The 20,891-nt window shown below is 40.0% G+C and overlaps 2 protein-coding genes across 2 annotated transcripts in view; one reads left to right on the top strand and one right to left on the bottom strand.

The window, feature by feature from the left end:
* Positions 1-55: 55 nt before the first annotated feature.
* LOC148357315 (uncharacterized) lies at positions 56-6,720 on the bottom strand. Its single transcript, XM_088348452.1, has 4 exons — positions 6,530-6,720; positions 2,459-3,187; positions 2,320-2,352; positions 56-774 (listed from the first exon to the last, which is right to left on the bottom strand). Exons 1-4 carry the CDS (start codon positions 6,543-6,545, stop codon positions 725-727), a joined length of 828 nt encoding a protein of 275 aa, XP_088204578.1. The 5' UTR covers positions 6,546-6,720; the 3' UTR covers positions 56-724.
* Positions 6,721-11,703: 4,983 nt separating this feature from the next.
* Positions 11,704-20,891, top strand: part of zdhhc17 (zDHHC palmitoyltransferase 17) — a 24,958-nt gene continuing 15,770 nt past the window's right edge. The window contains exons 1-8 of the mRNA XM_088348713.1: positions 11,704-11,913; positions 14,584-14,687; positions 14,761-14,883; positions 14,949-15,026; positions 16,089-16,233; positions 16,567-16,631; positions 18,334-18,496; positions 18,571-18,696. Coding sequence (XP_088204839.1) covers positions 11,851-11,913; positions 14,584-14,687; positions 14,761-14,883; positions 14,949-15,026; positions 16,089-16,233; positions 16,567-16,631; positions 18,334-18,496; positions 18,571-18,696 — 867 coding nt within the window. The 5' untranslated portion in view covers positions 11,704-11,850. The remainder of the gene's footprint in view (positions 11,914-14,583; positions 14,688-14,760; positions 14,884-14,948; positions 15,027-16,088; positions 16,234-16,566; positions 16,632-18,333; positions 18,497-18,570; positions 18,697-20,891) is intronic.

Raw genomic sequence — 20,891 nt, 5'->3', positions numbered from 1 at the left:
TAATTTTGCACACAACTGTGGTTAAACTATAAAAATCATGACAATCCAGTCACTATTCAAGTTTATTTACTTTTATTAGGCAATACTGTTCACTTACATTCCTCCTCCAGTGTAATATTCTCATTCTTTTCCAAAAATTATATTGAACACTGAGCTCCCTTATGAATTTACAAGCAACATTCACCTGATTAAAAAGCAAAGAAGAAACAGAACATGGGGGGGACAGCATTAAAATCTGACACGGCAAAAGGGGGGATCCTACTGTGCCTTTGAACACACCCCTTTGTAAACCGAAAAAGACATCAACAGTAAAAGTCTAGCAGGTAGAAGACGCCGCACTTCAAATGGAATTGGGACACAAGGGGGAGGGGGCGTAAAACATTGCTGTGTCTCGCACAGCATTCGCTAATAACAGATTCATCTTTAACAAAGTGCTTGATTGACCACACGCTTTAACATGGGACACAGTTTGTTAAAACTGCCACTTTCAAAAATGGGGGGACTGTCTGATTACTTAAGGCAGACTTTTAATAAGGCGTTAAAAAAAAATCATTGCTGTAAGATCTTAAAAAGGAGTTAGTCCAAAGTGTCTCAGTGTGGCTTTGCATGAAGACGTCATCCTGAGTGCAGCGTGTGAGAAGGGACTCCAATAATTGTCCATCGTCAGGTGGTTTGATGTGCATGAAGGCGTGTGTGTGTGTGTCTGGATACGCGTCATCCGCTGCTAGGCTGGGTGCTCCTGGAAGTCCTTGTACCATACAACTCTTTTTGGATCTGTGGGAGGAAAACAACTTATTGAAAACCCAAGTCCTCAATAGAAAGACCTTTAATAAAAATATGTGTCCCATGCATTGAGTCACTATCAGAAGGGATGCACCGAAATTCAATTGTGGGGTTTAAACCAAAAAAATGTAGTGCTTGGCCAAAACAGCAAAACCGAAACAACCAACCCCCTAAAAAAGATCATTTAAAACAGGGGCCACCAAACTCAACTCTGAGAGCTACTTTTTTTTGTTACTGATTCGCGCAAGGGGCTTCCAGTTTGATATTCCTTTCTAAAATAACACATTACCAGGTTGTAATTGTTAGTTTAAAATAGGCCGTCAACCGCTAAACATGCCTGTTGGTAAGGCTGCAAGATTTTATGTGCTACTTTTGTTTTTGGGGAGAACTTAAACATGGTAACATGGAAAGTCACCATTACCCTTAAGATATTCACAACCAGTCTGCGGGATATATTCAAATGGGCTTGGTAGGCACCAAGTTTAGAGACATTTATTTTGCACTGACCTTCTTAAAAGGCAAAATAATAAATAATAATAAATAGCTGACTGGAATATTACTAAATGATGATTTAAATAACTTCTCATAGATTCCTACAAAAATGACATTAACAGATTGCTGTCCTACTTGCGAACGAAATAGGTTCCGGACGATAGTAAATTGCTCCAGTGCTATATATTTTTTTATGTTTAAGGCTTGTATAAGTAACCTGTATTGTCTTGTATTAAAAAATCATAAAATAATTTGCCCCATAAAGTTAAGTTTATCTTACTTTTGGAAGATGGGCTTTAAGGAGTAAGGCTACTCTCTCCTCAGTCTTACAAAGAGGCTGAACAAAAGCAATCCAACCATTTTCTCAACAGCATCAAGTTTCCATATTCCATGTTCTTTTCTGACGAATCTGCTCGCCTGTTACCTTTTCACCAACCATAATAAATTGGTGCACGAGATATTAAACAATAAAAATGTCAAAGTTTTTAGCACGCTGGAGATGCAGTACAAAATGTTTTAACACAATAACTAGGAAGAGATTTCTTGTTTTGGATGGATGCAGGGGGACCTCTCACAGTGCCACGTGGCGCAAAGAAGGACTACAGTACTGTCCTCTAATCGTAAAAAGGTGCTCCCAATACAAAATCTAACAGCAATGTCCGGATATTTTTCGACATCCCGTAAAAAAATATACACTAGACAACTGCCATGTCGTGGTCAAATATTACACACTGGGGCTTTAAATAAAACCCCTGAGACAAAGTGAGACGGAAAGTAAGGCTGTTAAAAGATTGAACATACAAATTACATAAACCAATCTAACTCTTGTACTTTGAGTAGAATGGCCAGTTATGATGTAAAACTGATGATGATGTGGTAGACGGCCAAGTCTAGTGAAGCAGTCACACTCACATTCACCAAAATAAAATAATCACAATGGTAAATTAAATCCTCCGTGAACATGTTTACAGATTAAATTGCTCAACAGTAGGTTAACAAAGTGTGAAAGCAGAGGGTCACACTTTGGTGTTGTGCTCAATTTACCTTGTTTCTGTTGGTTACAGATTGTGTTCCATTCTGTAGAGAAAAATGAATAAGTTAGACATCAAATCTAGTTTTCTGGTTCAAATTAAACCATAACTATCGATATAAAAATCATACTCATTATCAAAGTAAAAACAACCTCGATTATGGAAGTTCAGAGCCTCCATAAGGTGGCGACAACTAAGTAGCAGCTCCCCGTTGTGCTCGTCTAGCTCATGGTTTGTAGCAGGGGCAATAGATGTGGAGGTAGAAAAGGACCCGGACATTTCTTTAGGGGACTGGATCTCGGGCCGCGGGTCGACAGGCGGCTGTGTGTCAGAGGGTCGAGGGTTGGTGCTCTCCGGGGGGGGCCTGGTCTCGCTGATGAAGCTGAGCCCCCATTGGTTCTGGAGCAGAACGCCAATGGTGGGGCGGTCCTCCTCCAGAATGCTGCCGATGCTTTTGGCCTTAACCTTGGAGGCGTAGCTCACCGCCGGCAGCAGCTTGGCGGGGCTGTCCTGCACCGGGAAGGCTGGCGGGGGCTTGAGCAGCAACAGACTGTCCTCCACCCACCGCTCCTTCTGGTTCACCTTCGGGGAACGGTGGAGCCCCTTCTGGCTGAGCTCTAGGCGAAGGCCGCGGCCTTTGTGCTGCAAAGCCCTGCGCTCCTTTTCGTGACCAGGCCCGTTCAGGACAGCGCCGGGGGAGTGATGCCGGGACGCTTTTGCGGAGAGGCAACCCCCTCCTCCTCCCCCGCCGCCGCAGTTGCTGGAACCGGGTGACAGCCGGCGGTTTCGGATGTGGGGCTCCGGGTTGGTGCTTGCAACAAGGACTGCTGGGTCGCACAAAGTATCTGACTCGCACACAGTGTTACTTGCTTCCCATGAACCTGAAATGTGAAAACATTCACTTGAAGCATGTATTTTGATTCCCACACCCGGCAAGCATACCATACCCTATATTTAGAGGTGGGGTGCATTGTTTGAAGTGTCCTTATAAGGTGGAAATTTAAACATTATTTCTATTGAGTAGGTGTTAACAATTCCCAACTGAGGCTTTAAGCTTTATTTTCCACTGCACCTATTTGCTGTAGCTTACTTCAGCAGGTGTTTGTGGTGGAACACAAGGTTTGAGTATTTGGGGGAGGGGGGGGGGCGTGGCTGGAGAATGATGTCATGCTCGTCCCTGGTGTTTTTATGGGGTCGGTGTGGCATGAAAAATGGGGAAAGAAAATGCCTGCTTCAAATAGAGTCCAAACACCAAAATTGAAAAGTTTATTCAAGCTGGTCTAAGAAATGCACATGCTTGCACGCGCATCATTAATGAGGTGACTGAGCCTGCGATCATAACTTTAAGCCAGGTAACAAATTGCGTACAATTCCTTCAAAGACAAAATTTGACTAAACCACTAGAACTGCTATACACGAAATGTAAAATATGTGTGACCCTGTTCTTGTACAATTAATTAGCCCATTTTTTTGCGCAAGTTGACGTTCATTTTGGCTATTAGGAAATCAAATTTTTGCCTTCTACAAAGACTTATCGTATAAAAGTACATCACTTCGATGCTTACGTTAGAGCAAGGGTCAAGAACATAATACTGCAAACCAGGATACCAACTATTAACCTTCAGTGCAGAGTGCGTTGGGCAAAGGAGAGTATGCGCACACAATCTATGGACCCGCCCACTTCTACCGCTCAAGTTTGTTGGTTTTTAGTTAAAGTTTTTGCTGTGCCTTTTCATCATAAAGTGTTTCAACAGTGCACATACATTATTTAACGAGCTTCCATATATAGGATTATTCAGTGATCTACAGGCAAAACGGGGTATGTTGGGGTGACAATAAAATGTAGTTCTATATATAATGGACAGAACCCTTTGTAAATCAGTAGTATCTTTAGCTCCACATGTATGACAATCTGCTCTACATAAATCAATATATAAAACTGTTGTGCAAGTTCTATTTTATCACCGAGCCATATATTCTCATGAAAGGTGCCAGATATGGCTTGCGAGCCATAGGTTCGCGACCCCTAGGTTAGGGTTAAAATGTCAATTAGTAAGTCGGGCCAGGCTTCTCTCTCGCTGTTTTTTCCTTTGTAGAGGGCGCACTTTCAAGTAATTATTTGGATGAACACTTTACTTCTACTTCAGTAATTATTCTTAAGTAACAGTACGTTTACTTCGGCACCGAAGCGCGCACCTGAATTGAGGGCCAAACAAAAAAAAAGGGATTGTGAAAATGACAAATCAGCTAGGGAGAGAGGCAGAGGTAGAAAAGCGTGACAACGCTAATGAAGATGCAGTATTGCACTCACACCCTAAATGGATTAAAATAGTGATTTTTATCTCAGCCAGGTGTACTCACCCCCCCAAAAAAAAAACAAAAACTCAAGCCAGTTGATAACTTGGGACGTGAATAAATTGGAGTATAGAGTTGTTTTTACTGTCATCGATAACAGCATATTTTACAATGGGATTAGATGGGGCAACAAATTTGAGTCAGTTCACATATTTTTTTGGGACGTTGACTATATTTTGTCTGTTGGCGCCCGAGCAACATTGATTGCAGTCTGGTCATCTTGTTCGGCTTCCCTCTTCAAAGTTTTTTAATTTTCCTCATGCTGGGTTTTACCTTGCCCGCATGTAGGTTTCAGATCATGGGATGTTTTAATTGTGGCCTGTGCAGCATTTTCAGACTCTGACCAAATGAGCTGCACTGAATTTGAAACTTGTATACTCACGGCCGCCATCTCCTAGCTTGTGTCATCATTGCAGCTTGTGTCAAGCTCCTTATGCTGCGGATGCAAGAAAACCATTTCGTAGATGTGCTCGATTAAATTAAGTTTTCATCTTGGGGTTTGGGTTGGCATTTTACTGTACTTGAAACAGGCCTTTTTCTTACTTTCACCATTTTCATGCGGCACGAACAAATGAAAAACAAAACAAAAACAGGGACGAGCATGAAGTCCCTCGACTTGCCACACACCCTGCAACCCCATTCCTCCTACCAAATATGTTATGACAGTGAAACATAAAAGCAGATAAGTATAGTGGAATATTAATTAAAAACTTTTTGAATTCAGTTGGACATTGTTAACACAATACTTGACATAGAAAATATTGTACTTTCAATTTAAGAAAACTCCAAGCGAGACACTTTACCTTGAAGGACTAAACAAATCAAAGTGATTCGACTAAATAAAAATATTCCAATAAATAGACAATATTCACAACGTAAGCTTGCAGACTGGCCTCAATTGTGGTGTAACAGAAAACTAGTGCATTAAGAACGTGTGCAAAAGTAAGAATGGGAAGTTAAAAAATATGCAATTAGACCATTTCCAGATAAACAAAACTGAATATGTGGGGGAGGGATTTTTAAGGGTTATTGTTCAATCTTCATTATCCATTATCTGTTATCGGTCAGTTCATAATTTTTTGGTTTGAACAAATTTATTGACACTAATAACAGAAAAACAATCATGCCAATCTCAACAGCAATTAAGCACATTCACAATATTATATTCCAATATGACGTTTTTAACAGCAAACACAATGTTTTTTTTGGTTTGAACAGTTCATAATACGCTACAAAACCTAGGAGTAAGGACTCTTACTCTCAGCCAAAAGGTCAAGCTAAGGTCCTAGCCTTAAAGCCTTGCTGCGTTTGTCAGTCCACCATTTAATAAAAAAAAAACGCAGAGCCTCTCTCAACTTATGTACTTGTGATGTCACACACAAAAGCTTTGGAAAACGAAAACGAGTGAGGTCATAATAGATTTGACGGATAAACAACGGTCCACGTCGCCATTTTAGAAAAAAAACGACGACTTGTGTTTTATTGTTTTGCTAGACGAACGTTCTAGAACTCTACGTGAAAGGTAGCGGGCTGAGACGGCGACGAGGTCGCCAATCTCAAGACTGGCTAACAGTTATTAGCAGCGTCACCATTGGAAGAAACGGTCAATGTTTGAATACTCGGATAGCGATTAGCTATTGTCTAACCGAATTATTGATTTCAAGGGGAGAAAACGTGAAAGATTAAGCCAAGCTAGCCTTGCAAGTTTCGTAACCCATTCAATGCAAAGCGGGGAGTCGCCAGCCCAGGCTCATTGAGTTAGCGGCGCTAGCAATGTCGGCGAGTGCGCAATTCTCTTTCCCCCCCCCCCCCGAGAAAATAATAAAACATTCACCCCACGCGACGTCACGAAAAGTCGCTCGTAATACCTGTCTTGATATGCATGTCTTTCCGCCGAGAATGTCAAAGTTTGCAAGAGCGTTGAGTCAACTTTTGTTTACGGCGTCTGGATACTAAGTGGATAGCGTCAGCTAGCCTGCTTGGATGAGTCTCTCTCGCTGACTCGCGCCAGCCAGCCACCAGGAAACCACAAAAAATTGTGGGTGGGACAGGACATGCGTCATCAAATAAACGTCCGGCGGGAAACTCGGGTAGTGTCGCGTGAATAGAAAGACTGCTCACTCCTGGCAAAAATTAAAACCGCACTGGATTGTTTGATCTTCGTTTGGTGCCCAACAACCAGGGGTGTCAAACTAATTTGAGCTCAGGGTCCACTTACTTAGTAAGTCTTACTAGAACAAACCCTCTCACAGGGGCCGGAAGTAGTAGATAAGAGAGAGACAGAGAAAGAGAGAGAGCGAGGAAAGAATAAAAGCGAGGGATAGAAAAACAGATGGAAAATGAGAATGTGAGAGAGAAAGAGAAAAAATACAGAGATAGAAAGATAAGAGAATAAGAGAATATAGAGCAGGGGTCAGGAACCTTTTTGACCCAAAGAGCCATAAAAGCAAAAAATGTTTTAAAAATAAATTGAGAGAGCCACATCATATATTTTAAGACAAAATTGAAAAAAACTGTCAAACACGCTCTCTCAACAAAAGCTTATTCTTCAGAACATTTTATTCCACTGTGTGCAATTTGTGGATTTAATCAAATGTATGAAATGATAATAATTCCAAATCTCATCTCATCTCATTAGCTACACCGCTTATCCTCAGTAGGGTCGCGGGGGTGCTGGAGCCCATTCTAGCAATCATCGGGCAGTGGGCAGGGGACACCCTGAACTGGTTGCCAGCCAATCGCAGGGCACACGGGGACAGACAACTCATGAATTGTGCCGCACATGCGCTAACCACTGCCCCGCCGTGCTGCCCATAATTCCAAATCCTGTGTCCCTAATCGATGTAAATATTCCATTTACAATTTGTCTTCCACCTTCAGTTAAGAGTGTTGAGGCAATTTTTTTTTCCATGAAATTTGTCCTTGATAACGGTTTCAAAACAATGTGCATGCAAAGATCTTTTGTAAAAGTGTCACAAATTACTGCAAACAATAAGCATATCGTCACTTTCGGTGTAGACTGCACTGAGTGAGAGAGAGAGAGAGAGAGAGAGAGAGAGAGAGAGAGAGAGAGAGAGAGAGAGAGAGAGAGAGAGAGAGAGAGAGAGAGAGAGAGAGAGAGAGAGAGAGAAGGAAGTGCCTTGCAGCTGTGTGCAGGGATCCGCTCACCAGTACTGCTCACCCAATCAAATTCGTTTGCCAGCGTTTTTATTTTTCAGTTTAAATGGTTTCTTATCAAACTTCTGCATTAAGTTGCTTCGGCTTTTTATATGGACCGAAATCGGGATGAAATCACTTGACTTTGGAACGCCACAGAGAGATGTGCAATAGTTACATTTTATTTCAGAGCCATACGTACTCATGAAAAGAGCCATATATGGCTCCCGAGCCATAGGTTCCCTACCCCTGATATAGAGAGACAGAGAGAAAGAAAAAGAGAAAGAAAGAGAAGAGAAATAGTCAAAGAGAAAAGAGAGAAAGAGACATAAAGAGAGAGAAAAAAAGAACAAGAGAGGAAAAACTAAGGCAAAACAGAAAGAAAGAGTAAGTGAGAAAGAAAGACAAAAATAGAAAGAGATCGGAATCCAGCTCCAGTTTCTTTGGGAATGGCACATGGCTTTGGCGACATCAAGTGGACATCTCATTTTTGTCTTGCCCTTCTTTCAGCGTTGTCTCTGGGTAGTGAGCACGCAGCCCCATGGTGCAGAGGTCCAGGGTTCAATGTCAGCTATCGAAGCCTACCCGAACAAATTTGCATGTTCTCCCCATGTCTGCATGAGTTTCCTCCGGGCACTACGGTTTCCTCCAAGATAAAAAAAACAAACAAACATGCATGTCAAGTTAATTGGCCCGTCCAAATTGTCCTTAAGTGTGAGTGAGTGGGTTATCCATCTCTGTGTGCCCTGCAACAAGCTGGCACCCAGTTCAGGATGTCCCCTGCCCAGAAGATGGCTGAGATGGGCTCCAGCACCCCCGCAAGCCCTTGTGCGGATAAGCGGCACTGAAAAAGCTTGTAAAAAAAGAATAATCAGGCAGCTATTTAAGTTTTTTGTACCATTGTACGAGTTGCTGCTAAGCCTAATTTTATTTTCTGCACTGTTGGTTGGTTTAAGTAAAGGATTAGGTATGTTAGTTGTGTTAAAATTCTAATTTAATTACTGTAAAAAGTTTTGAATCGAAAACAAAAATTATTTCTTTTTTTCATTATTGAGGATTTTTCTATGCCATTAATAAAACTTTGAAAGCAAATGAACATCGGCTCCAAACATCGGTTATGGGCCTCCTCTCAATACCAATTATCGGCCCTGAAAAACCTATATCAGTCGATCCTTACTTATTATCCATGATTGGAATTTGTAGGAAATCCTACATATGTAGGGTGACTGGTGAAGCATATTACTGAAGAATAAAGCTAAATATTTGGCGTCTACATTTTTCTTTTACTGATACGCCCTCGAGCTGAACTGGATTTGACATAGCTGGGATAAGCGGTTTGGGGGAAAAAAATGAATTAATGTGATTTTGGTGCGATCTTACAAGGAAATTGAAATGTTTTACATGACTACACATTGGATTTACACCCATTGTTATTATTAATGATGTTATTATGATACATGTTTTTATTATTGTTATCCTTATTGCCCTCATATCTTTCAGAATTAATTTCACCGCTATATTTCGGTCCAGAGCCTTCGCTCTCAAAATGCTGGTCTACTAGTGATCCCAAGAGCCAAGAGGAGAACTGCAGCTTCGAGAGCGTTCTCCATTCGGGCCCCGGTGTTATGGAAAGTTCTTCCCCCTGAGATTTTATCTGAAACCTCAGTGGAACTTTTTAAAACCAGGCTTAATGATAATGATAAAAATGCATTTATGAAGGCTTAAAACACGCTTCGATTCTATAGCATATGAATGACTTATATTTCCTGTTGATGATATCTGTGTATTAATTATTTTTACAAAATCCGTTGCAGCCTGGTCATTCTGGAAGGGGGATTACCTCATGTTTGTTCCCTTCTCAATGTTTCTTTATTTTCCTCATGTTGAGGTTTTTGGGTTTTTCCTTGGCCTCATATAGGTTTTAGATCAAGGGATGGTGTAATAATAGTCTGTGGTTAGCAATAATCTGTTGTCTGTGCAGCCCTTTGAGACCCCTTGTGATTAAGGGCTATACAAATAAACATGACTTGTAAAAAGTAACATGTTTTGCTTAGGTGAAAACTGCAGTGTTATGGTCACGTCAAAAAAATCATCAAGACTGGCTAAGATCATTCTCCAGTACACAGTTCAAGGGTGAAAGAGGAGAGGAAGACCTCCAAAAAACTGGGTAGACAGTATTGTGGAATGGATTGGTGCTAAATTTGCCACGACCCCAAAACAGGCAAAGACCCATCAACAGTGGAGAAAGCTGTCCAGAGTTAGGTTCTCATTCATGCCACAATGACCCAGGCGGTTGGTTAAGGGATCCGTGAACCGTTATTCAGTGAACTACCATGTTAAATGCTGCCCTTGGACCGGGCCGTGAAAATATTGTCAGACAATGAACCGGTCCAATCTACAGCATAGGTTGCGACCACTACCCATAAATACAATTTAAAACTATGTTTCCCAACCTTTTTTGAGCCAAGGTACACTTTTTTTATTTAAGAAAAAATCAAAATCGTGAGAGGATTTCTTCTTCTGTGGGGGCAAGGAGTGACAGAAGATAATTGAGAAGCACTGCTTTTAAGGGACATTGTGTGTTATTTGACCACTAGATGTCACTACTCGAAAACTAGTGCTATATCGGAAGAATATAAACTACAGAGACTCAAAATGACCAAAACTCAACATTTTTGCTTAATACTTTTAATTTTATTCTTGCCTAACCTTTCTGATGATTTGGGAACCTGAAGCAGCAAGATGTCGGACAATTATTTCAGTTTCCTTTAAGTGAGGCTTAAGATATGTAAAATAAACCTGCAACCTGCGGGTATTTTAAAATATCAATATTTGTATGATAGTTCATATATTTTTGCTTTTTATTTAATTCACATTTTTTAATATATGTTTTTTTCACCACTACACTGTCATACCTGTCAACCTGTACGTTTTTGCCATACAAAGTACGTTTATTATGCATTTTAAGACGTGTACGACGTACAAGAAAATCTGTTCGGAAAAACGCAAATTTGTCAATTATGGGTACCATCCGGTATACACAGACTATCACGAAACGGCAAATCAATCAAGTCAAACAAGTTCGCCGCGGTAGCCTCTATCTCGGTATCGTTTTTTTTCCGTTGCAAACGAAGCGAGCGGTTTGTGCGCATCCGTCTGCCGCCTGGGATTTCTCATCATGCATCATTCCGTGGTAGTTGTGTAGTGAAAGGAAGTCCATCTCTTTTTAGAGAACCGATTTTTTCGGCTCAACTCATTAAAAACGACTCACTTGCTTTGATGCATTATATCACGAATTATTATGTTGTATGAAGAAGTTAAGAAAAAAAGGAAGTATAAAAGGAAAAAAAGGAAAAAAGACAGGTTTGTGGTTATCCCTTTAATCAGTATATTACCAAAAAGAATTTAATGCATAAAATGAATTAATAATTTAAATAAAAAAAATCTACCCAATTATATTTGCATGTATTTTTTCCTTCAACAGTGAACGTCCAAGCTACTTCATTTTTGATTTTTTTTAAATAATACACCTGATTCATGTCGAGCATCTCAGTATCTCACAACAAAATGTTAATTAACAATATATATGATATAACGAAACACATGTACAATATAACATGTTAAACTACATAAATAAACACGTTTGAATAAATAAGGTGTAAGAGTATTTTGTATTTTGCAAGGGAAAATACCACAGTTTGTAAGGGCATGATCGCGTGGAGGTTGACAGGTATGCACTGTCCCTTGAGAAATATTAAAATAAATCTTTGCTATGTTGTGGAGAGACGACGACATCTAGTGGCTTTTATTCTTCATTACATGACTTTAACGTCCCTCGAAGTTGTCAATATCAGAAAGATATTAAGCCATTTCAGTTGTCGTCGTACTTTAGTAGGCAACTGACGCTTGATTGGAAGTTCAACCCTGCGAAAGGAATGAAAATGTAAGTTCATATTTTTGTGCAGCACCGCCCTCTTCGCACCCCTGCGCAGCCTCCTGTCTCCCACAATGCACTGTGGGCCTCACCACCAAGATGGCCGATGTCATGGAAGAGTATGAGAAAGAAGCTGGCTGCGTCCCTATTCTCCATCCTGAGGTACATTTTGAAAAGCCATCTCTCGGGCGTGCACGCATGATAACAATTCTATTCAAATGCCGGACATTGTGTTGATGGTTTTTTTTAATTTCATTGTGTTTTCCTTCCTAAGAGACAATGCCCCCTGTATTGCCACTAGTGGGGGGATGTAGACTGCTAACGCTGCTAAGCGCGCTAACGGAAGCCCCCCCCCCATCACTCTCTCACACACACACACACACACACACACACACACACACACACACACACACACACACACACACACACACACTCGTCCTGGTGCATTGCAAGTCTTCACTCACCCACAGAAGATGTTTCTGTTCTTTTCACGCGAAAATTATAAAATTCCTCATTATTATCTATTTTTTTGCAAACTGCAGACATGCATTCTTTGTGGTTGCATTCCAGTGTCCTTTCTTACACGTTGCAAAATAATGTTAATTCTTTGTGGGGCGTTATGTATCACCGGATTAATATTTACATATTTGTATAAACGTCAAGCTAGGATCGGCTACCCTGATAATTTTAAATACTTGACATTGAAACTTTATTGATATATTAGGTGTCGTCGAAATTTCTTCCGGCACTTAAACACATCATTTTGATGGTGATTCTTGTTCACTGAGGTCTGAAATTAGCCTCTAATTTTCCTCTTCATTTCAATAAATTAGTGAATAGTTAATTTCAGATTGTGATGATGAAATAAAAAATGTATATTACTATTAAGGTAACGAATTGCAACTGAAAGTGCTCTACACAAGATTAAAAATATAAACAACTTGCAAAATATAGACTCACCCAATTAGTATGTTCATATAATCGTGATGATCTTGATAACAAGTGTATAGTCGAGAGATTGTGAAGGTTAAAAATAATGTTTTTTGAAATTTTGTCTTTCAAACTGCTTTCTTCAGGGAAGCGAAATTTCAAACAACCTTAAACTTTTGAACAGTCTTGTATATGTAATATATATATATATATATATATATATATATATATATATATATATATATATATATATACCTGGACCACAATATAGACATTTTCTAAAATGTAAACTATTAACCCTTATAGGTTTGTTAATTAATCGCAATGTCCCACAAGGAGTATCAAAGACATATACTGGTATATATTTTTAATGCTTGTGCCATTACTCACTACTTAACTGTGGCATGAGAGCAAATTATAACAAAATAATGAGATTCTTTTTTGCGAAAGCTTTTATGTTTCCCTTTAAATTCATTTTAAAATCAGAATAGATGGTACATGACATTTTCCGGCAGTGCAAGCTTCGGGTAAACATTTTGCAATGCCATGCACATAGTTATTACGCGCAAAAGTAGGGCAGATGACAGCGTGATGAAGTAGAAGTCATTTGGTCGTGTTGCTGAGGAGGAATCTGATTGATATTTGACACCCAGGGGGCGTGGTTTCATTGCATAGTTGTCATGCCAACAGCATCCCAGAGTTTGGCTTGAATTTCATTGGTTTTGAGGTCTTAATTCGCAGATTTTTATGGGTTATCATCGTTGGTGTTGTGTCAATTTTCTAAACGTTTCATTTTTAATTTTAAGGCGTTTTATGTTATTCGGGCTTTAACCAATGACTGTTTTAATAGTACGCTAGTCACTGACTATTGAAACAATTTGTCAAATAATCAGAAATGTATAATGTTTTAATAAAATTTTGCATGAAGTTGATTTAATTGTGTTGAAAGTGATTATAAACACAAGTAAAATGGGTACAATGAAAAATACTTTTAATGAATATACTGCGGAATTGTACAGAAAATACATAAAATTGCCCTATCTTGAACCAATTGGGCTCAGTGCAAGGATCAGTAGAGACATTAATCCATAAATAAAAGTCTGTCCATTTTTAGAAGCACAAAAATTAACAATAAATTTAAATCAAGTAATCATTTTGTATTGCTACCAACCAAGAACAGCCTTACAAGAAACAGTGGAACAGTAAATGAAACAAAGATTATGTGCATTTTGTGAATTATAATCAGTGGTCAACCGCAAAGACTATAACAAAAGAATCTTAATGATTCTCAAAAGTTCAAAATCACTGTTTTTATAACTGACGTTTATTCTTCGAATTGCATGGATTTAATTTCTAATACATTTCCCAGGCACAGTCTGGCATCGCTCAATAACTTTTATAGAAAAATATGAATGTTTAAAATCTACAATGCATGTCATCAAAACCATAGTGGCTAGAATGTTGGTTGAATCTTACCAATGAGAGTCAGACTCCATTTCATTCAACTGCCTGACTGTTTTCTTTAAACATTCGTGCGTCACTGAGCTATTGCCATGATGTGTAAGGTCTACGTTGCAAACTTTGCAAGTACTCTATTTATTTTCTGTATCCATAATAAAAAAATCTCAAAACTAGAAGTTTGGGGACATGTATTTGATTTTTATGTACTCATTTCTGTATGTTACCACTCGTAACAGAGACACTATTACACATATTGAAATGCATTGATGACTATTTCTATTATCGATTTTGGTCGACGGCCTTATGTTATTTGTTTTGTTTATGTATTTACCTTTGTCACTTCCCCTGGCCCATGAATCTTAAATTTCTCATTACACTTTTATGGTCACAAAATCTTTACAGAAGAAAATGTGACCTCCGTTTTTCTTCCTCTGTCTCCAGGAGATCAAGCCTCAGAGCCAGTTCAACCATGGCTACAGTGAGACAGTCAGCCGCAAGAACCACGTGGATGACTACAGCACGTGGGACATCGTTAAAGCCACACAGTGAGTAAAAAAAAATAGAGCAAAAGCTTTGTAATGGCTTCCCAATGGGACTTCAGCCTATTATGTCCTGCAGGTACGGCATCTTCGAGCGATGCAGGGAGCTGGTGGAGGCTGGATTCGACGTCCGGCAGCCGGACAAAGAAAACGTGACGCTTCTCCACTGGGCTGCTATCAACAACAGGGTAGACTTGGTCAAGTGAGTCTATTTCTTTTTCGAGATGATTTCGACCTCATTACGGTGCTAATTATATGTCGTTGTAGGTACTATATATCAAAGGGTGCTATAGTAGACCAACTGGGAGGAGACCTCAACTCCACACCACTGCACTGGGCCACCAGGTACGTCAACTTCAAGCGTCTGCTCCTGCTTTATTGGTAGCCTGCCCGACCCCCCAAAACCCACATCTCCATATGACATTTACTACATTTCTTTCCTTTACTCCTTTCTAACCTTTTATCCTTCCTTCCCTAAATATTTACTTAAATATCTTCCTTCCTTATTTACTTAATGTTCAATCCCCTCTATCTCTTCATAGAGATTCTTGTTCTTTAATTCCGTCTTTCCTTCCTTCCTTGCTTCATTCATTCATTCATTCATTCATTCATTCATTTCTTCCTTCCACCCTTCATTTTTTTCCTCCTTACTTCCTTCCTTATTTGGTTCATTCCTTCATTCCTTATTTGGTTCATTCCCTAATTCCTTTATTCCTTATTTGGTTCATTCCTTAATTCCTTCATTCCTTACTTGGTTCATTCCTTATTTGCGTCATTCCTTAATTCCTTCATTCCATATTTGTTTCATTCTGTCATTCCTTATTTGCTTATCCCTTGCTTTCTTTCTTCATTTCATCTTTACTTCCTCTTATTTCATCCCTTCATTTTTTTTCTTTGCTTCTTTTATTCCTTGTTATTCCATCCTTGCTTCCTTCCTTCTTTACTTCGTTCTGTACTTTATACCTTCCTTAATTCCTTCCTTGTTTCCTTCATTCTTTCCTCATGAATTGACTTCCTTCTTTCTTCAAAATTGATTTCTTTTATAATTCCCTTAATTCATTAATGAAAAATCGCCTTACTTCCTTCCTCACAAATCTGCCTTTCTTACTTCCGTATTTCAGTGCCTTTTTTCCTCACGTACCCCTTTACTTTCTTCCATACCTCCTCATTAATCCTCTTCTTTCCTTACACACTTCCTCACAAATGGTCTTTTATTCACTTTTCGCCTACTCGAGAATCATCTTCCTTATGTCCTTCCTCATGAATCGTCTTCCTTCCTTGCGTTTTTCCTCACAAATTGTCTTCCTTATGTCCTCCCTCTCAAATTGTCTTCCTTCCTTACGTCCCCCCTCACAAATGGTCCTTTATATTATTTGCAAAATATGTCCCATTGCTTTTGTCTTCCAGACAAGGCCACCTCTCCATGGTGGTACAGCTCATGAAATACGGCGCTGACCCTTCCTTGATCGACGGTGAAGGTTGCAGCTGCGTCCATTTAGCGGCCCAGTTTGGACACACTTCTATTGTTGCCTACCTTATAGCTAAAGGACAGGTCAGACTTCAATAATACTGCAGACATTGTCATATTTCAGAAACAAAGTTCTTGGCTTCATTCACTGTTTGATAGGTTTGTTTTTACAAATTTACATTTATTTCAGTTTAGCACCATTTTGGCAATGTTTATTAAAATATTTTTATGAATTTGTGCTTGATTGGTAATTGTTGTATCCAGAAGGTCTCACCCGTACTTCCAAAAGGGGCACGGGTGACTTTGCAGTTTGGGATGTTACATTTGTCGACCTAAGGTTTATACACCCATCACGTTTTCTCAATTGGTGTTCTGACTCGAGGATTTTCCTTTCTACATGTTTTGCATGGATGGCAGGACGTGGACATGATGGACCAGAATGGTATGACTCCCCTCATGTGGGCGGCGTACAGGACACACAGGTGTGTAACGGCTCACACTGGGATAGACAAGATGATGCTGGAAGATGATTACACCATCACTCAAATGTACTGTCACAACTACAATCTTGTAAGAAAGGCTTATTTAGCCTAATGATCCTCAGTCATCTGCTTCTGGTAGTTTTTTGTCCTGATAGTCGCTTTTTTATTTTCTTTTTTTTAACAAAATGGCTCCATGTTCCCAGCACGGCGGCTCGGTGGTTGGCATGTGTGCGGCACAGTTCTGAGGTCATGGGTTCAAATCCAGCTACCAACCTTCCTGTGCGGAGTTTGCATGTTCTCCTCGTGCTTGCGTGGGTTTCCTCCGGGCACTCCGGTTTCCTCCCACATTCCAAAAACATGTCAGGTTAATTGGCCGGTCCAAATTGTCCCTAGATGTGAATGAGCGAGCGAATTGTCTGTCCCTGTGTGCCCTGCGACTGGCTGGCAACCAGTTCAGGGTGTCTCCTGCCCACTGCCTGGAGATGGCTGGGATGGGCTCCAGCACCCCCCACAACCCTACTGAGGATAAGCGGTACAGATAAAAGATGGATGGATGGGCTCCATGTTCCTGATCCGTGGTTTTTATTTTAAACTAAATACTGAGTTTGTACTGGTTCTTAAAATTCTTGAAAATGCTCAAATTTGAGTGTTATGTTCTTTTCCGATTGAAAAGTGCTTGAATTTTGGGTGAAATGTTTGTTAACGCTTGAAATCGTTGCCATTTTTCTCAACAAGTCTGCTTAATAACGACGCTGACACTGCTCTCTGGTGGCTTCTTGCTTTGCCTTTGCATTTTTTTCCCCTCACTATTAACTGCAGCCTTCATTGTACGGCATTGTCCTATGAAGCATCATCGCCCCCTATGGGTCTGCAAAATACATGATTCACGCCGTATTTTTATTTTTTTAATGCTACTTTAAGGCTTTGAAAGTCCTTAAAGTGTTTGATTATGGCCACTGAAAAGGTGTACAAACCCTGGAAATAGGTCAGTGTTTCTGATCTGTTAGTTTCTTTACCCTCTGTTCTTTCATTTAGACTTTTTGAGGGCTATACAAACAAACATGACTTGTTGAATTTTATTTTTTTTAATCTACTTTTATTCTTTATTATATTGTTTTGATATACTATTTCTTTGTTTCGAATCAAAATAGAGTTTTTTCCTGACGTCAGGACAAAATAACATGACTCACAGATTGTGAGCATTTCAAATCAAATGTTGGTCAGCCAAGATGTAGAGTGAATGTTTTTTTTTTTTTTTTTTTCAAATTATTAAGTGTACAAATAGAATAATGTTTTAAATCTTAAACAAATGTGTCATTTTGAATTTCATCAATCAGATTTTTTTTCACACGCCGGCCCAATGTTGGTTAGTTTCTTTATGTTTTGGAAAATAATTGCTGACATTTGGCGTATCTCAGACATAACCACAACATCCATTGTTATATTGATACATTTATGTTTTACAATATTAAGGACAGTGTTCTGTTTTGGATTAAAGGGTATTTGACCCAATACTTTGACCCCAAAAAAATTGCTAGATTAATTGAATATTAAAATGAGTTTTGTTACAGTCTTATTAGCATACAATATGTAATGCATCAAGTAAACACGGTGATTATGAAGAACCAATTGTGATACTTTTTACAAAGCATAACTGCTAGACTTGTATATCATCACCCTAAGTTTATTTTTGTGTTTTCAGTGTGGACCCAACACGGCTGCTGCTAACCTTCAACGTATCCGTCAACCTGGGCGACAAGTACCACAAGAACACGGCGCTACATTGGGCTGTGCTGGCCGGCAACACCACAGTCATCAGTCTGCTGTTGGATGCAAATGCTAATGTTGATGCGCAGAACATCAAGGTACCTAAACCAACCAGCGCAAACTGCCCTTCTCTGTCACTCTTGTTTTACATACAAGGCATGTTTTTTCAAAGGGCGAAACACCGCTCGATCTGGCCAAACAAAGGAAGAACGTGTGGATGATCAATCATTTGCAGGAAGCACGGCAAGCCAAAGGTTATGATAGCCCGTCCTATTTAAAGAGACTCAAGATGGACAAGGTACGAAGCTTTCACCATAAAACAGTCATTAGTCAAACTTCCTAGAAAATAAACTATACTTTAAACGGCTACTTAACTATTGGTAGCTCAGCTCCTGACTGGAGGTAAGATCTTAAGCTCAAGCTTGAACGGAAATTCAAGCCGGGCCTAAAATTTCAATCATTGCTTCGGTTTGCGCTGGGCTGGGCTTCTCTCTTGTTGGCCTTTTTTTTTTCAATGTATCCATGCGTTGCGTCCGTTCGTCATTGTTCTTAGTTTATTTTTCTTTGTGGCGTATCCGCGTGTGTGATGACTCCGTCCTTCTTTTGCGCTAGATATCTCGCGTTTACACGATTGGCTCAGCACCTCCGCTGCGTTGCCGAATGAGGGCCGGAATCTATCGTGCACGTGAATCCTCCACAAATAAAAATAAATTACAATTACGGGTAGATAATTAAAAAAACTCAGCAAGAGAGAAGCTCTTCTCCTCACAAATTAAGTCCTTAGAAACAGCTTTTGCAAAATCTCACTTGCTGTGTCTGCTTGCTAGCTCAACTGCTCAGAAGGGGGAGAGTGCGGTGGGGGAATGCACCACCCTTTGACTTGAGATCTTTGAATGTTCGTTAGTCGGGCAGCGTCTGTATAGCATCTGTCATAATGTAATGTGAACGGACACCTGCGCTGCAGTCTTCTGCATCTCGCCGAGAATTTGTTGTGCCGCCGAAGCAATGCACCTCTCTCTCCCTTTGGCTCGCTCTTTTACTCTGTTGGCAGGGTTTTGATCAAATCGCCACCCACCATACAAAATAAATAAAAATCAATTAATCTGCTTAAATACATACTGCTTTTATATTTGTTCTCTCTCTTGCTCTGTCTCTCAGTCGACAAATGGCAGGGCTTTGATCGCTCCCCCCCCCCACACACACACACATTTGGAAAGTCAGCAAGTCTGTTCTTATGAAAGCGGCACACACAAAAAAAAAAACACTACTTCATGGATTTTTACACTTCTCGGTGGTTCTGGTCCCCATAAACTGCAAAAAAAAAACGAGGGATATATATATATATATACTGGACTGTCTCAGAAAATTAGAATATTGTGATAAAGTTCTTTATTTTCTGTAATGCAATTAAAAAAACAAAAATGTCATACATTCTGGATTCATTACACATCAACTGAACTATTTCAAGCCTTTTATTATTTGAATATTGCTGATTTTGGCTTACAGCTGAAAAAAACTCAAAAATCCTATCTCAAAATATTAGAATACTTCCTCAGACCAAGTAAAAAAATAATTTTATAACAGAAAAACTAAATCAAACATTTGAAAATGTCCATTGATGCACTCAGTACTTGGTTGGGAATCCTTTTGCACGGATTACTGCATCAATCCGGCGTGGCATGGAGGCAATCAGCCTGTGGCATTGCTGAGGTGTTATTGATGCCCAGGATGCTTCGATAGCGGCCTTCAGCTCATTTGCATTTGTATGTCTGGTGTCTTTCATCTTCTTCTTAACTATACCCCACAAATTCTCGATGGGGTTCAGGTCAGGGGAATTAGCAGGCCAATCAAGGACAGTGATGCCATGGTCAGTGCACCAGTTACTGGTGGTTTTGGCACTGTGGGCAGGTGCCAGATCATGCTGGAAAATGAAATCCTCATCTCCATAGAGCTTTTCAGCAGATGGAAGCATGTAGTGCTCTAAAATCTCTTGGTACACAGTTGCATTTACTCTGGACTTGATGAAACACAGTGGACCAACACCAGCAGCTGACATGGCTCCCCAAACCATTGCTGACTGTGGGAACTTCACACTGGATTTCAAGCAACTTGGATTTTGCTCCTCTCCAGCCTTTCTCCAGACTCTGGCGCCTTGACTTCCAAATGAAATGCAAAACCTGCTTTCGTCTGAAAAGAGGACTTTGGACCACTCTGCAACTGTCCAGTGCTTCTTCTCCATAGCCCAAGTCAGACGCTTCTTCCGTTGTCTTGAGTTCAGAAGTGGCTTGACCATGGGAATACGGCTATTGTAGCCCATTTCCCGGACACGTCTGTGAACTGTGGCTTTTGATACCTGGACTCCAGCTTCAGCCCACTGTCTTTGAAGCTCCCCCAAATTCTGGAAGCGGCTCTTCTTCACAATTTTGTTAAGGCTGCGGTCATCTCTCTTGGTTGTGCAGCGTTTCCGGCCACATTTTTCCCTTCCAACAGACT

This window comes from Urocampus carinirostris, chromosome 11 (genome assembly GCF_059441175.1).
Source record: "Urocampus carinirostris isolate Australia breed hairy pipefish chromosome 11, RoL_Ucar_1.0, whole genome shotgun sequence".
Classification (NCBI taxonomy): Eukaryota; Metazoa; Chordata; class Actinopteri; order Syngnathiformes; family Syngnathidae; genus Urocampus; species Urocampus carinirostris.
The sequence above is the reverse complement of the archived record's forward strand: the minus strand, read 5'-3'. Positions and strand labels throughout refer to the sequence as shown.